Source organism: Oncorhynchus masou, chromosome 18, assembly GCF_036934945.1.
Source record: "Oncorhynchus masou masou isolate Uvic2021 chromosome 18, UVic_Omas_1.1, whole genome shotgun sequence".
Taxonomy (NCBI): domain Eukaryota; kingdom Metazoa; phylum Chordata; class Actinopteri; order Salmoniformes; family Salmonidae; genus Oncorhynchus; species Oncorhynchus masou.
The window spans coordinates 28,490,749-28,508,165 of record NC_088229.1 but is presented as its reverse complement, the minus strand read 5'-3'; the positions used below and the strand labels follow the sequence as shown (position 1 = coordinate 28,508,165).

Genomic DNA, 17,417 nt, shown 5'->3' with positions numbered 1-17,417 from the left:
TGCTATTAAATAACCAGACAACTTTCATTTAGCTGTTAAAATCTGTCCCTTCATTGTTGAGCTCTCCTTTAATCAGAGCCTAAAATCAATAGAGCAACCAGCACAGAAAGCTTGTATTCTGTTTTGATAAATGGTGTGTTACTCTTATTCCCAGAAAAGATACCTTTATGTGGTTTCTTTTCAAATAGTAGTCTTCACTGGTGTTATGTAATATGTATTCAGTGATACATAAATCCCACCTTTTGTTAGATATCGGTTTTCCTCTTTGAGGAAATCAGGTGACACACAACAAAAGGTAACAAAACATGGCTATAAAAAGGCTCATTCATGACATTCTCAACTTTGATCATGAATCTTACACCCAAGTGCAAGTGGTACCTAGCATTTGTGATTGCAGGTGAGCAAATTGTATTTTAACAATACCATACATTCATATTTATGTTAACTATATATGAAAATGTTTGTCCCATGTTAACAAGTAGTGTGTTTTACAATATACTTAAAACACAATTCATATTTTGTGTACTACACAGGGCTCTAGGATTTCATATTAGTAGTTTTGTGCAAGGTTCTCTGCAAATCATTATTTATTTAATATTATTGAGTAAATCCACAATGGTGACTCTGCTCACTAACATTTTCGTTGTATAAATGCCATATTGATTTGCGAAAGTTCAGAAACAGCACTGTGAAGTATATGACTACTAATATCCTGGTCTAAGTTGTTTTCCAATTAATCTGTTAACCAATAGCAAATAAGGACTGAAACACATCCGTGTCCACCTCCTATCAACTCTCACACACACATAACCTTTCACAAGGCTATAAAATATAACATCTTTAACTTATTGTATGTTTTATCATTATGCTCCTCTCATGTAGTTGTTTGTTCCAATGAAGGAGCATCTCGAGTTCTAGAAGGACGTAAGTATAATAATGAAGCACTGAGACCATAGACTTCTAATAAGTTCTGTTATTGAGTTTGTTGGCAAGTTTAATCTCCATAAATACTTTTAATTACATGATGTCAGTCATACACTGTAGTTAAAGTACCTCTGTGTGACTATCATATAAATACTCAAAGTGTCTAAATAGGGCTCTATTCAATCCGTATTGCGGTAGTTCAGCATTACAGCGTGATTGAAATTTAAAGGTAATCTTTCCGCATTAGCTGAGACTGCATTTACTGTAAACGCTGCATATGTCGGCTGAATCGGAAATCATCTTTACATTTCTAGTGCACAATCTGTAATGCTTCAGCGATACAGATTGAATAGAGCCCTTAACGTGGGACTTAACGAAACAATTATTTTCTATTTGCCTCAGTCAGTGCTGGAGGAGTACGTTTAGTGGATGGCCCATACAACTGCTCTGGCAGGGTGGAGGTGTACTATGCAGGCCAGTGGGGTACAGTGTGTGATGACAACTGGGACCTGCTGGATGCCAAGGTAGTGTGTAGAGCACTGGGTTGTGGGGCAGCCCAGAAGGCCCTGGACCAGGCCCACTTTGGTGGGGGTAAGGGGGAGATCTGGCTAGATGATGTGGAATGTTCTGGGAATGAAGAGTCATTGCTTAGCTGCAGCTCAGATGGACTGGGGTCACACAACTGTGGACACTTTGAGGATGCAGGAGTGATATGTGAGGATCAGTCAGGTGAGTGGTTGAATTTGCTATAAGTGTGGTTGAATTTGCTATAAAGATGCATCTAAACTACCAACTTTAACTACGGGCTTGTTTAATGCTACCATTTCTCTCTTTCGCTGTCCCCCCCTCTCTCTCTCTCTCTCTCTCTCTCTCTCTCTCTCCATCTATCAGGTCAATCCCCTTCAGACTCCCATTGTGAGTAAAAAAAAAGTATTCCTTACTTTATGTTTCAGTTGCAGAATGAGTCATAATACGTATTTGAAAAACAAAACGTTAATGGCCGTAATGTGTTTCTCACTTTCCCTTCCTTTTAACAGCTGGCTTGACAGTGCGCATAGTTGATGGTCCCAATCACTGCTCTGGAAGGGTGGAGGTCTACCATGATGGGAGTTGGGGGACAGTCTGTGATGATAATTGGGGTTTCCTAGATGCCCAAGTTGTATGTAGGGAGCTGAGCTGTGGACCAGCCACAGAGGCTCCTCACCAGGCTTACTTTGGTGAGGGGAGTGGCTCAATCCTATTGGACGATGTGGCATGCATGGGAAGTGAGGGATCTTTACTGGAATGCAACTCAGGAGGGATAGGAAACCATAACTGTGGCCATGATGAAGATGCCAGTGTAACTTGCATGATGGGTAAGTCTAAGCCTACAAATGTAGTAAGCTCAATTGAATAAAATAGTTAATGTTGAGATTAATTAAGGAGAATTGAATACCTGTTTTTCACAATATCTCATGCACCTTTTCATTATTTAATATTTTCCTCACATTCAATTCAAGAACAAGAGGACCCAAATAGAAACAGTCAGATAAATTCCATAAAACTTCAAATTGACAATATGAATGGTCCTTACAAAGCAAACATATACTGCACTGAGGAACCCAGCTTTGAGACTACCTAAAATAATGTACTCTTCTCTCCAGTGGTCCCAGATGATGGCCCGTTGATCCGGCTGGTGGATGGTCCTGATCAGTGTTCAGGGAGGGTGGAAGTGTATTATGCGGGGCAGTGGGGTACGGTGTGTGATGATGACTGGGACGTGAGCGACGCTGACGTGGTCTGCAGACAGCTCAGCTGTGGGTGGGCTATGGATGCCCCAGGACAGGCCTGGTTTGGTATGGGAGTTGGCATTCCCATTCTGCTGGACAACATAGCCTGTGTTGGCACAGAAGGCACTCTCTTTGACTGCCCCTCTGAGGTGATAGGTCAGCATAACTGCATGCATCCTGAGGATGCGAGTGTGGTCTGCTCAGGTGAGATTAAAGGGGAAGTTCAGAATTTTACTGTTATATGGTTCCTGACCCTGAAAGTAGTTTATGGGCAAAACTAATCTTCAGTTGAGTTTTATCTAAACAGCTACTACAAATTTCAGCTCATTTAAGGCACAGTTAGCTTTATTTATTAATAACGCTTTTCAAGGTAACATACAGTATATGCAACAACTCTTTGTTTTTCATGTTCCTCCCTATGGATTGCAGGTTCACACCAGAGTGAGTACATTAATTTGTCTGCACACTACACAATAATCTCCACAGCCTGATGCATCAATTTGTTAACATTAAAACAGATTATTTACCTATCAAAGCTGGACCTTCAATTCGCTTGGCCGGTGGCTCCAACAACTGCTCTGGTAGAGTGGAGGTGTTCCACTCTGGCCAGTGGGGTACAGTGTGTGATGATGACTGGGATCTGAAGGATGCCCAGGTGGTGTGTCAAGCACTGAGCTGTGGGATGGCCCAGGAAGCCCCAGGTAGATCCTGTTTTGGTCAGGGCTCAGGACCCATCACTCTGGATGATGTATCGTGTGAGGGCACAGAGAAATCATTACAAGACTGCATCGGAAGTGAACCAGGGGTACACAACTGTGACCATAATGAGGATGCAGGAGTCATCTGTGCAGGTAAGAAAGGTTGGGGGAAATAGGGTTGTCAGGGTACCTGCAGGTTATTTCATCTGTGCATGTGCTATCACGAGCAGCGCCAGACTCGCTCTTTGGCACGAGGAAAGTAAGTTCGGAAAATATGAAAGTATGCATCTTAGAAATAGTTTATATGTCCAAACTCAGATCAAGTAGGCTTCCCAAAAATAATATGGTCACTGTGATGGAAATTTTATTTTGATTGGCGATTTCTGCCTTTTCCAAAGTCCCATCAGGTAACCGGATTATCAGATGTGTCCATATAAACCAGATTGTAAGGGTGATCATTCTTGCAAAGCATCTAAACATTTTAATCAAACTATTATATTAATCTTAGTATTGTGTGCATGTAAACATAGTCAAAGACAAGTAAATATATGTGTTACCTTTACCATGAAGATGGCATCTTTGAAGTGCGTATAGTCAACGGCCCCAACAACTACTCTGCTAGAGTGAAGGTGTTCCACTCTGGCAAATGTGGTACAGTGTGTGATGATGACTGGGATCAGATGGATGCCTGTTCTTGCTCTGAAGACTCTTTGCTGCAGTGTCCCCACATTGGACTGGGGATCCAAAACTGTTCCCACTATGAAGACCTACACTGATAAGATACATGTTTGGTGGAATGAAGTTCAGACATCATGATATTGTATAAGTTGTTAACAGTACTAGTGTCACTGTAACACCAAAATAGATGAAAAACCTAATTCTATGACAGGTCCTTCTGGAGATATCCAGCCATTTAACTCAGTGTGGACTTTCTTATTTTCTTTTTGCAATATTGGATCAATCTAATATGGGGTCTTACTTTATTAACTGGATCAAAACCATTCATGAAAAAACAAATGCCATATTCACGAATGATGTCCTATCAAAATTATTCCTTCAGAGCAGATGAACCAGGCAAGGTTGCCGTCTTTTGCCTTTGCCTTTATAGAACTATGATTTATGCAAAACAAATGTAAAATGTATACAGCCATTTACTGCATCATGGACCCAGGGTATGTTAAACTCTTATTCAATATTCTAGTGGGTCACATTCAATTTATATCCAATTTATGTGAGTCATCAAAACTTATTGTACACCAAAATCAGTTTGTGATTAATTGTGTGCGTCACATTTACACTGTTAACTCTAAAGGAAGATGGCGCCAGAGGGTAGGGCTGCCATCTTATCGGCTTTTAACCAACCATGCTATTTTTGTTTGTCTTTTCGCGTTGTTCGTAACTTATTTTGTACATAGTGTTGCTGCTCCCTTCTCTTATGACCGAAAAGAGCTTCTGGAAATCAGAACTGGGATTACTCACCTCAAGTTGGACGAGGAGTTCTTCTTCAATGAGTCGGATGTGAGGGATATAATACGGACGCCCAACCAGGCCCAGATCCCCATGATTTGATGGGAAAGGAAACGTAGGTTTTGCAAAAAGAGATTGGGATATCTTGTGAGGATCAGGCAACGAGTGGCTAACCTGCCCTTGCCTTCTGTTCTGCAAGCTAAAGTTCAATCGCTGGAAAATAAATGGGATGAACTGAAAGCATGTATATCCTACCAACAGGACATTAAAAACGGTATTATCTTTTGTTTCAACCAGTCGTGGCTGAACGACGATATTAAGAACATACAGCTGGCAGAACAGAACAGCAGCCTCTGGTAAGACACGGGGCAGGAGCCTATGAATTTATGTAAACAACAGCTGGTGCACAATATCTAAGGAAGTCTCAAGGTTTTGCTCGCCTGAGGTGGAATATCTCATGATAAGCTGTAGAACACACTATCTACCTAGAGAGTTTTCATCTGTATTTTTTGTAGCTGTCTACATACCACCACAGACTGATGCTGGAACTAAAACCGCACTCAATGAGCTCTATTCCACCGTAAGCAAACAGGAAAATGCTCATCCAGAGCCGGCGCTCCGAGTGGCCGGGGACTTTAATGCAGGGAAACATTAAACAGTTTTATCTAATTTCTATCAACATGTTAAATGTGCAGCCAGAGGGAAATCAATTATAGACCACCTTTACTCCGCACACAGAGATGCGTACAAAGCTCTCCCTCGCCCTCCATTTGGCAAATCTGATCATAACTCTATCCTCCTGATTCCTGCTTACAAGCAAAATTAAAGCAGGACGCACCAGTGACTCGGTCAGGACTGTTTTGCTGGAATATGTTCCGGGATTCTTCTGATGGCATTGAGGAGTACACCACATCAGGCACTAGCTTTATCAATAAGTGCATCGAGGACGTCATCCCCACAGTGACTGTACGTACATACCCCAACCAGAAGCCATGGGTTACAGGCAACATTTGCACTGAGCTAAAGGGTAGAGCTTCCGCTTTCAAGGAGCGGGACTCTAACCTAGAGGCTTATAATAAATCCTGCTATGCCCTATGACGAACCATCAAACAGGCAAAGCGTCAATACAGGAATAACATTGAATCATACTACACCGGCTCCGACGCTCGTCAGATGTGGCAGGGCTTGCAAACTATTACAGGCTCCAAAGGGAAGCACAGCCGAGAGCTGCCCAGTGACGCGAGCCTTCCAGATGAGCTAAATAACTTCTATGCTCACTTCGAGGCAAGTAACACTGAAACATGCATGAGAACATCAGCTGTTCCGGACGGCTGTGTGATCACGACCTCTGCAGCCGATGTGAGTAAAACCTTTAAACAGGTCAACATTCACAAGGCCGCTGGGCCAGATGGATTACCAGGACATGTACTCCGAGCATGCGCTGACCAACTGGAAAGTGTCTTCACTGACATTTTCAACCTCTCCCTGTCTGAGTCTGTAATACCAACATGTTTCAAGCAGACCACCATAGTCCCTGTGCCCAACACTAAGGTAACCTGCCTAAATGACTACCAACCCATAGCACTCACGTCTGTAGCCATGAAATGCTTTGAAAGGCTGCTCATGGTTCACATCAACACCAATATCTCAGAAACCCTAGACCCACTCCAATTTGCATACCGCACCAACAGATCCACAGATGAGAACATCTGTATTGCACTCCACACTGCCCTTTCCCACCTGGACAAAAGGAACACCTATGTGGGAATGTTATTCATTGACTATAGCTCAGCGTTCAACACCATAGTGCCCTCAAAGTTCATCACTAAGCTAAATACCCTGGGACTAAACACCTCCCTCTGCAACTGGATCCTGGATTTCTTGACGGGTCGCCCCCAGGTGGTAAGGGTCGGTAACAACACATCCACCACGCTGATCCTCAACACGGGGGCAACTCAGGTGTGTGTGCTCACTCCCCTCCTGTACTCCCTATTCACTCATGACTGCACGGCCAGGCACGACTCCAACACCATCATTAAGTTTGCTGATGACGCAAGAGTGGTAGGCCTGATCATCGACAACAATAAGACAGCCTATAGAGAGGTCAGAGACTTGACCGTGTGGTGCAAGGACAACAACCTCTCCCTCAACGTGATCAAGACAAAGAAGATGATTGTGGACAACAGGAAAAGGAGGACCGAGCACGCCCCCAAATTCATACGGCACTTGAAAAATTAAATTTCACTTGATTTGATTTGAATTCATATAAACAAAACAATTTCTCATGGACATAAATCCCACTGGCAATTTTGGATCTTGTTTATCAATATGTGCATAGAGGGCCTATATTTGTTCCTTGCAATACCCATGCAAAATTCATGAAACATATGTACATCTCGTAATTGATCGTTACATTTTTTTAATTTGCCTCTCGGATGGCGCAGGGGTCTAGGGCACTGCATTGCAGTGCTAGCTGTGCCACCAGAGACTCTGGGTTCGCGCCCAGGCTCTGTCGCAGCCGGCCGCGACCGGGAGGTCCGTGGGGCGATGTACAATTGGCCTATCGTGGTCCGGGTTGGGGAGGGTTTGTCCAGTAGGGATATCCTTGTCTCATCATGCACCATTGACTCCTGTGGCGGACCGGGCGCAGTGCACGCTAACCAGGTCGCTAGGTGCACCGTGTTTCCTCCGACACATTGGTGCGGCTGGCTCCCGGGTTGGATGCGTGCTGTGTTAAAGAAGCAGTGCGGCTTGGTGGGGTTGTGTTTCGGAGGATGCATGGCTTTCGACCTTCGTCTCTCCCGAGCCCGTACGGGAGTTATAGCAATGAGAGTTGTAGCGATGAGACAAGATAATAACTACTACAATTGGAAACCATGAAATTGGGGAGAAAAATAGGGTAAAATTAAAACATAAAAAAAAACGTTTTTATCTGAATAAATCAGAAAACGTAGTAAATGGAGTTCAGACAGGTACTGTATCTTTTTTACAGGTCCTACAGAGAACATCGAGCAAAGCTCCACATGGACCTACGGTAATGTATTCCCTCCATATTCCATCGACAAAGTTTTCAACTCAACAACAATCCCAGTATCTGTTAATCTTCACAGCTTTTCTTGTATTTTACAGATAGCGCTTCCAGAGTGCGTCTGGTCAACGGCACCAACAACTGCTCTGGTAGAGTGGAGGTGTTCCACTTTGGCCAGTGGGGTACAGTGTGTGATGATTGGTGGGATCTGAGGGATGCCCAGGTGGTGTGCAGAGAGTTGGGCTGTGGAGAAGCTCAAGAGGCCTTTAGATCTGCAGAGTTTGGAGAAGGAAGTGACTCCATCTCTCTGGATGACCTGGCTTGTTCTGGCTCTGAAGACTCTTTGCTGCAGTGTCCCCACAGTGGACTGGGGAACCATAACTGTGTCCACTATGAAGATGCAGGAGTTACCTGCGCTGGTAAGATTACTGTTTAATGACATGAAGTTTAGATATCATGATATTGTCTATGTTGGTAACAGTACTAACGTCACCACTGTAACTCCAAGACAATAAATGTAACTGAATATTCTGTTCATTGACACTGACAGGTCCTTCTGGAGGCATCCAGCCATTCAACTCATCATGGACCCAGGGTAAGTTACATCCTTATTCATCATTCCAGTGGGTGAGATTCAATTCATATCCAACTTTTGACATCTTCAACCCTAATTGTACCCCAAAATAAATGTTTGATTGATTGTGTGTAATGTAATTGAACATAACACATATGCCAACCCCTGATACACACAACAGAACAGTCATCCTTTAAAAAAAGGTAATCAGCAAATGTGAGGGGCTTTAAGCAGAAACCAGTCCAAAAGTTAGTGTTAGCAAATACCTAGATGTTGCGTAAAGTCTGTGTGAAACAAATCATAGTATATGTGTCAATATTGGATTGTTTTCTATTTTTAGGTTCTGGTTCCGGAGGTTTCTGAAAGCATATAGATCCCTCATCTGTACAGTATAGGAGTATTAAGGGTTAACCATAGACACTGTATGTACGTTCTAATTCTATTTGTCATCAACTCTCTCCAGCTGGTACATGCTGCTGTGCAAATTAAACACACTTCTAAAAATACAGTGTGGTAAACCATAGTGCGTAACAATTAATTTCCAGCCAGTGGAAATTCTTGCTTTCTGCAAGAAAGTGGAGTGGAACCATTTCAAATTCTGCCTCATATATCATTCACAATGGCCATCAATAATGACACAATGCCAAGAAGATCCTGTGTCACAGTTGCAGGACCGAGAAGGTGAAAACAACCTAGGCCAGCCAAGCACCAAAGGCCTTCTGAATTTGAACTCAAATACAGTTCAAATGCAATCATATGACCTGTAAGATGAATATCCATAAGGTTTTCAAAATGGTTTGTATAGTGTTCACATGCTTTAACTAACAAATCAGTATATGAAATCAGTATATCAGTATATGAAATTCAATTCCCCCCAAAAAATCAGAAAACATTGGGAAATTTTCAATTAATGGATTTAATTTAAATTAATTCATGATATTTAGTCTTTCAAAAGTTTGTTGACATTTTTTTTGGTTATACTAAACACTGTATTGTTTCTTTTATGGTTAGGACATTCTGTTACTTGTAGAATGCTGTGTGTTATATTCCCAAGTCTATTGTGAATTATCATTAAATATCTTTAATTAAATCAAAACAAATACTGTATTATTCTTCAAAATAATTTGGAATTTTACCCATATATTCACCAAGGTGCACATAAGAGTAAGCTCACATGCTAAGTTCCTCTCCATCTTCTCTATCAATAGAGAGCAACAATAGGTCATCGTTAGATTAAAAACCAAAACAAGTATTTAACCTTTTTAACTAAAATCAAATCAAATCAAATTGTATTTGTCACATACACATGGTTAGCAGATGTTAATGTGAGTGTAGCGAAATGCTTGTGCTTCCAGTTCCGACAATGCAGTAATAACCAACAAGTAATCTAACTAACAATTCCAAAACTAATTTCTTATACACAGTGTAAGGGGATAAAGAATATGTACATAAAGATATGAATGAGTGATGGTGCAGAGCAGCATAGGCAAGATACAGTAGATGGTATCGAGTACAGTATATACATATGAGATGAGTATGTAAACAAAGTGGCATAGTTAAAGTGGCTAGTGATACATGCATTACATAAGGATAAAGTAGATGATAGAGTACAGTATATACATATACATATGAGATGAATAATGTAGGGTATGTAAACATTATATTAGGTAGCATTGTTTAAAGTGGCTAGTGATATATTTTACATCCTTTCCCATCAATTCCCATTATTGAAGTGGCTGGAGTTGAGTCAGTGTGTTGGCAGCAGCCACTCAATGTTAGTGGTTGCTGTTTAACAGTCTGATGGCCTTGAGATAGAAGCTGTTTTTCAGTCTCTCGGTCCCAGCTTTGATGCACCTGTACTGACCTCGCCTTCTGGATGATAGCGGGTGAACAGGCAGTGGATCGGGTGGGTGTTGTCCTTGATGATCTTTATGGCCTTCCTGTAACATCGGGTGGTGTAGGTGTCCTGGAGGGCAGGTAGTTTGCCCCCGGTGATACGTTGTGCAGACCTCACTACCCTCTGGAGAGCCTTACAGTTGTGGGTGGAGCAGTTGCCGTACCAGGCGGTGATACAGCCCGCCAGGATGCTCTCGATTGTGCATCTGTAGAAGTTTGTGAGTGCTTTTGGTGACAAGCCGAATTTCTTCAGCCTCCTGAGGTTGAAGAGGCGCTGCTGCACCTTACTACCCTCTCCACTACTGTTCCATCGATGTGGATAGGGGGGTGTTCCCTCTGCTGTTTCCTGAAGTCCACAATCATCTCCTTAGTTTTGTTGACGTTGAGTGTGAGGTTATTGTCCTGACACCACACTCCGAGGGCCCTCACCTCCTCCCTGTAGGCCGTCTCGTCGTTGTTGGTAATCAAGCCTACCACTGTTGTGTCGTCCGCAAACTTGATGATTGAGTTGGAGGCGTGCGTTGCCGCGCAGTCGTGGGTGAACAGGGAATACAGGAGAGGGCTCAGAACACACCCTTGTGGGGCCCCAGTGTTGAGGATCAGCGGGGTGGAGATGTTGTTGCCTACCCTCACCACCTGGGGGCGGACCGTCAGGAATTCCAGTACCCAGTTGCACAGGGCGGGGTTGAGACCCAGGGTCTCAAGCTTGATGACGAGCTTGGAGGGTACTATGGTGTTAAATGCCGAGCTGTAGTCGATGAACAGCATTCTCAAATAGGTATTCCTCTTGTCCAGATGGGTTAGGGCAGTGTGCAGTGTGGTTGAGATTGCGTCGTCTGTGGACCTATTTGGGCGGTAAGCAAATTGGAGTGAGTCTAGGGTGTCAGGTAGGGTGGAGGTGATATGGTCCTTGACTAGTCTCTCAAAGCACTTCATGATGACGGAAGTGAGTGCTACGGGGCGGTAGTCGTTTAGCTCAGTTACCTTAGCTTTCTTGGGAACAGGAACAATGGTGGCCCTCTTGAAGCATGTGGGAACAGCAGACTGGTATAGGGATTGATTGAATATGTCCGTAAACACAACAGCCAGCTGGTCTGCGCATGCTCTGAGGGCGCGGCTGGGGATGAAGTCTGGGCCTGCAGCCTTGCGAGGGTTAACACGTTTAAATGTTTTACTCACCTCGGTTGCAGTGAAGGAGAGACAGCATGTTTCAGGCCGTGTCAGTGGCACTGTATTGTCCTCAAAGTGGGCAAAAAAGTTATTTAGTCTGCCTGGGAGCAAGACATCCTGGTCCGTGACTGAGCTGGATTTCTTCTTATAGTCCGTGATTGACTGTAGACCCTGCCACATACCTCTTGTGTCTGAGCCGTTGAATTGAGATTCTACTTTGTCTCTATACTGATGCTTAGTTTGTTTAATAGCCTTACGGAGGGAATAGCTGCACTGTTTGTATTCGGTCATATTACCAGTCACCTATCCCTGATTAAAAGCAGTGGTTCGCGCTTTCAGTTTCACGCGAATGCTGCCATCAATCCACGGTTTCTGGTTAGGGAATGTTTTAATCGTTGCTATGGGAACGACATATTCAACGCAAGTTCCAATGAACTCGCACACCAAATCAGCGTATTCGTCAATGTTGTTGCCTGACGCAATACGAAACATGTCCCAGTCCACGTGATGGAAGCAGTCTTGGAGTGTGGAATCAGCTTGGTCGGACCAGCGTTGGACAGACCTCAGCGTGGGAGCTTCTTGTTTCAGTTTCTGTCTGTAGGCAGTGATCATCAAAATGGAGTCGTGGTCAGCTTTTCCGAAAGGGGGGCGGGGCAGGGCCTTATATGCGTCACGGAAGTTAGAATAACAGTGATCCAAGGTTTTGCCAGCCCTGGTGGCGCAATCGATATGCTGATACATTTTAGGGAGTCTTGTTTTCAGATTAGCCTTGTTAAAATCCCCAGCTACAATGAATGCAGCCTCAGGATGTATGGATTCCAGTTTGCAAAGAGTCAAATAAAGTTTGTTCAGAGCCATCGATGTGTCTGCTTAGAAAGCCAGCATCCCGGAGACACCACTTCACTGTTGACTTTGAGACTGGTGTTTTGCGGGTGCTATTTAATCAAACTGCAAGTTGAAGACTTGTGAGGCGTCTGTCACAGTGGCCATCGGATTCTTGGTCACCTCCCTGACCAAGGCCCTTCTCCCCCGATTGCTTAGTTTTCCCAGGCTGCCAGTTCTAGGAAGAGTCTTGGTGGTTCCAAACTTATTCCATTTAAGAATGATGGAGGCCACTGTGTTCTTGGAGACCTTCACAATTAGGGTACTAGGGGGTAACTAGTCCCTCCTAAAGAACAATGTCTAAATACTGACATAAAAAGCAACATTTGAAAAACAAAATTGTATGTGGATAAAGGTCATGCTTAGGTGAATAAACTATAAAGGGAAATAAATGGCTACAGTTGAGACTTTTTTTGTTATTTCATAATATGTTGTTTTTAGAAAAGGTGCCAGTTACCCCGGTAGAAGATTATGGCATAGGGTTTCACACAAGTGTGCTAAAATCCATTTAATCAGTTTTTTATTCTTATTATTTAGTAAGTTTTACTTAAAAGCTAAATCTAGGTGTATTATTTGAATTATTTGAATAAAATATGTGGGGGAAATGGTGTTGCACACATCATTAATATCTGCACTATGAGGAGATTTGATGTAAAGTCCCTCTTTTGAACTCACCTGCACATTAATTGTATTGTTTCTTTCTTTGTTGTTCCTTTTCCAAACAATACATGATGTACAATAGCAATAAGTATTATTTGAATAATGCAAGATTTAAAATCCCAACAGTCTTCAAAATGACATTCAGGAGCAAAACGTTTTCAATAGTTGTTTTTAATTCTTCTGTGGAGATGGGAGACCATTCCAGAAGGACAACCATCTCTCCACCAATCAGGCCTTTATGGTACAGTGGCCAGACATAAGCCACTCCTCAGTAAATGTCACATGGCATCCCACTTGGAATTTGTCAAAAGGCAGCTAAAGTCTCTCAGACCATGAGAAACAGGATTCTCTGGTCTGATGAAACCAAGATTGAACTCTTTGGCCTGAATGCCAAGTGTCACGTCTGGAGGAAACCTGGCAACATCCCTATGGTGATGCAATGGTGGTGGTAGCATCATGCTGTGGGGATGTTTTTCAATGGCAGGGACTGGGAGACTAGTCAGGATCGAGCAAAAGATGTACAGAACAAAGTACAGATAGATCCTTGATGAAAACCTGCTCCAGGGCGCTCAGACTGGGGCGAAGGTTCACCTTGCAACAGGACAACGACCCTAAGCACACAGCCAAGACAACGCAGGAGTGGCTTCGGGACAAGTCTCTGAATGTCTTTGAGTGGCCCAGCCAGAGCCCGGACTTGAACTCGATTGAACATCTCTGGAGAGACCTGAACATAGCTGTGCAGCAACACTCACCATCCAACCTGAGAGAGCATGAGAAGATCTGCAGAGAGGAATGGGAGAAACTCCCCAAATACAGGTGTGCCAAGCTTGTAGCGTCATACCCAAGAACACTTGAAGCTGTAATCACGGCCAGAGGTGTGTCAACAAAGTACTGAGTAAAGGGTCTGGATACTTACAGTACTTGCCAAAAGTTTCAACACACCTACTCATTTGACTATTTTCTACCTTGTATAATAATAGTGAAGACATCACAACTATGAAATAACACTTATGGAATCATGTAGTAAGCAAAAAAGTGTTAAACAAATAAAAATATCTTATATTTGAGATTCTTCAAAGTAGCCATCCTTTGCCATGATGACAGCTTTGCACACTCTTGGCATTCTCTACCAGCTTCACCTGGAATGCTTTCCCAACATTCTTGAAGGCGTTTCCATAAATGCTGAGCACTTGTTGGCTGCATTTCCTTCACTCTGCGGTCCAACTCATCCCAAACCACTCAATTGGATTGAGTTTGGGTGATTGTGGAGGCCAGGTAATCTGATGCAGCATTCCCCCAGTCTTCTTATTGATCAAATAGCCCTTACACAGCCTGGAGGTGTGTTTTGGGTCATTATCCTGTTGAAAAACAAATGATAGGGCTGACTTGCCTAGTTAAATAAAGGTTAAATAAATAAATAATTGTCCCACTAAGCCCAAACCAGATGGAATGGCATATCGCTGCAGAATGCTGTGATAGCCATGTTGGTTAAGTGTGCCTTGAATTCTATAAATCACTGATGGTGTCACCAGCTAAACACCCCTACACCATCACACCTCTTCCTCCATGCTTCATGGTGGGAACCACACATGCGGAGATCATCCGTTCACATACTCTGCGACTCACAAAGACACAGCGTTTGGAACCATAAATTGCCAATTTGGACTCATCAGACCAAAGGACAGATTTCCACCGGTCTAATGTCCATTGCTCGTGTTTTTTGTCCCAAGCAAGTCTCTTCTTCTTATCGGTGTCCTTTAGTAGTGGTTTCTTTTATAGCAATTCGACCACGAAGGCCTGATTCACGCAGTCTCCTCTGAACAGTTGATGTTGAGATGTGTCTGTTACTTGAACTCCGTAAAGCATTTATTTGGCCTGCAATTTCTGAGGCTGGTATCTCTAATGAACGTATTCTCTGCAGCAGAGGTAACTAGGTAACTCTGGGTCTTCCTTTCCTGTGTCAGTCCTCATGTGTCAGTCCTTTTGCGACTGCCCTTGAAGAAACTTTAAAAGTTCTTGAAATTTTCCGGATTGTCTGACCTTCATGTCTTAAAGTAATGATGGACTGTCGCTTCTCTTTGCTTATTTGAGCTGTTCTTGCCATAATATGGACTTGGTCTTTTACCAAATAGGGCTATGATCTGTATACCACCCCTACCTTGTCACAACACAACCAATTGGCTCAAACACATTAAGAAGGAAAGAAATTCCACAAGTTAACTTTTAAGAAGGCACACCTGTTAATTGAAATGCATTCCAGGTGACTAACTCATGAAGCTGGTTGAGAGAATGCCAAGAGTGTGCAAAGCTGTCATCAAGGCAAAGGGTGGCTACTTTGAAGAAGCTTAAATATAAAATATGTTTGGATTTCTTTAACACCGTATTGGTTACTACATGATTCCATGTGTTATTTCATAGTTTTCATGTCTTCATTATTATTCTACAATATAGAAAATAATAAAAACATGAAAACCCCCTTGAATGAGTAGGTGTCCAAACTTTTTTTTAGTACTGTATGTAAATGGGATGTTTCAGTGTTTATTTTTAATACATTTGCAAAAAATTCAAAAAACATGTTTTTACTTTGTCATTATGGGGTATTGTGTGTAGATTGATGCAACAAACGATGTAATCAATTTTAGAATAAGGAAGTAACGTAACAAAATGTGAAAAAAGTAAAGGGGTCTGAATACTTTCCGAAAGCACTGTAGGCCTATCTACCTCCTTAAATTGATTAAATAATTCTGATTTGAATTTATTATAATGATGATTTGATGATTATTTTTATTTGTAAACATTTCGTTTTTCCAATTGCTGTCTAAGGCTCAGACAGTCAATCTAGAGATATAGTACCAATATTCTGGTCAAATTGTACTGTCAGGGTGTGCAAGCGGAGGGGTTGCAGGGAGGGATACGAGCGTCAAGCTCGGCAGTGGCAGCATCCATCCATCCATCCACACCCTCCCTCTCCTACCCGTCGCATAGAACAGCCCATTTTAATGTTGCAATCACCTTAGGACGATTGCGGTTAGCGAGACATCTTTTCAGCATGTAGACCCAAATTCTTGCTTACCTATTGGAGCTTATGCTCCATTATCAGACAAAAAATAATAGCAACGAGAAACATTGGGAACAACGACAAGAACAGTCGGCCTAATAATATCAAATAGCTACCTGCAGTCCATAACCCTTCATTTATGCAAACACGCTAATATCTACCTTGTATCGTTTCATTTTCTTCAGCATTAGAGGAATTCCACATAGGCCTAGACGTCTGCACAATTTTGTGCTCTACATTTTTATATGCTGACCAGAAACAACAGATGGGACATCACGTCGGTATACATCCCTCAAACGTTTTTTTCTCAGTCGGATTTGAAGTGAATTTGAAAGTGAAGAACATAGGATTTTCTATTTCCCTAAACTCCCAGTTTACGTCCTTGGACATGGCCGGGTGAGTATTTGTGTTCTTATATTATAATGATAGACTAAGGATAATATTGACTCAAAATGCCTCGTGATATTTGAATGGCCTGTGAAAATGTCGATGATGTGCACCATTTATTTATATTATTATTATACCTTTCTCGCTAGAGGGCTATTGATATATTATGGGACTGGTGGGCTAATACTGACTACTCCATGATAAAACACGTAGCCTATTCATGCATCCAACACTGAACATACAGTGGCTACATTACCTTTATAAATATGAAATGCTATAAAACATTTATCAGTTATCTAGGTAGGCTACATTAATGTTGTGGGCAACAGGAATAGATTATGATTATGATCATGATTATGAAGCACTGGCATCTGGAATATCTAGAATCCCGATTTGTCGTATTCTGGGAATAGGGTATAGGCCTACCGGTCACTACTATGATTTATGTCTGAATCCACAGAGATTAGTTATTCTGCAAATTAACCATAGCCGGTGTCAATCCGGTGTTAACCTTGCAGTAGCCTAGGCCAGCTCACGTATTAAACGTAGCACATTCACGCGGGTAGAATTTGATCGTTTTCCCACTATCAAGAAACGCAATATGTTCCAATCGTAAGTGCTGCAATTCCTCTGAAATCTGTTGCCTCCAAAATGTGTTCTTATTCATATTAGGCCCATCATACCCCATTCCACCTCTAGAAAATAAAAATAAAATCCGAATTTAAGAGAATGTGTATAATTCCATGTTTTTGTGTTCATTTATATCGTAATGGAAGGATATCGTTGACAAAAATAGATGTTTTGTGCAGACCAAGGTTAACACCTGATATCTGAAGGTTACAAGTAAAGGGCACGGTGGATTTTTGACAATGTACTACTACAATAATACATGCTCCGCGTTGCA

General features: G+C 42.3%; 2 protein-coding genes across 11 annotated transcripts in view; both read left to right on the top strand.

Annotated features, from left to right (window-relative positions):
* Positions 1–348: 348 nt before the first annotated feature.
* Positions 349–8,823, top strand: LOC135559338 (deleted in malignant brain tumors 1 protein-like). The gene is made up of 10 exons (XM_064993510.1): positions 349–397; positions 1,327–1,653; positions 1,962–2,279; positions 2,568–2,897; positions 3,123–3,134; positions 3,230–3,544; positions 3,962–4,042; positions 7,988–8,305; positions 8,437–8,481; positions 8,801–8,823. Exons 1-10 carry the CDS (start codon positions 349–351, stop codon positions 8,821–8,823), a joined length of 1,818 nt encoding a protein of 605 aa, XP_064849582.1.
* A 7,165-nt stretch (positions 8,824–15,988) lies between these two features.
* Positions 15,989–17,417, top strand: part of LOC135504350 (plasma membrane calcium-transporting ATPase 3-like) — a 32,756-nt gene continuing 31,327 nt past the window's right edge. For 6 of the 10 annotated variants that reach the window (XM_064922852.1, XM_064922850.1, XM_064922851.1 and 3 more), the window contains exon 1: positions 15,990–16,522. The gene's annotated coding sequence lies outside the window, so the exon portion shown is untranslated. Of the gene's footprint in view, positions 16,523–17,417 lie in introns of all 10 variants that reach the window. The other 4 variants (XM_064922845.1, XM_064922855.1, XM_064922854.1 and 1 more) reach the window with 1 other exon arrangement.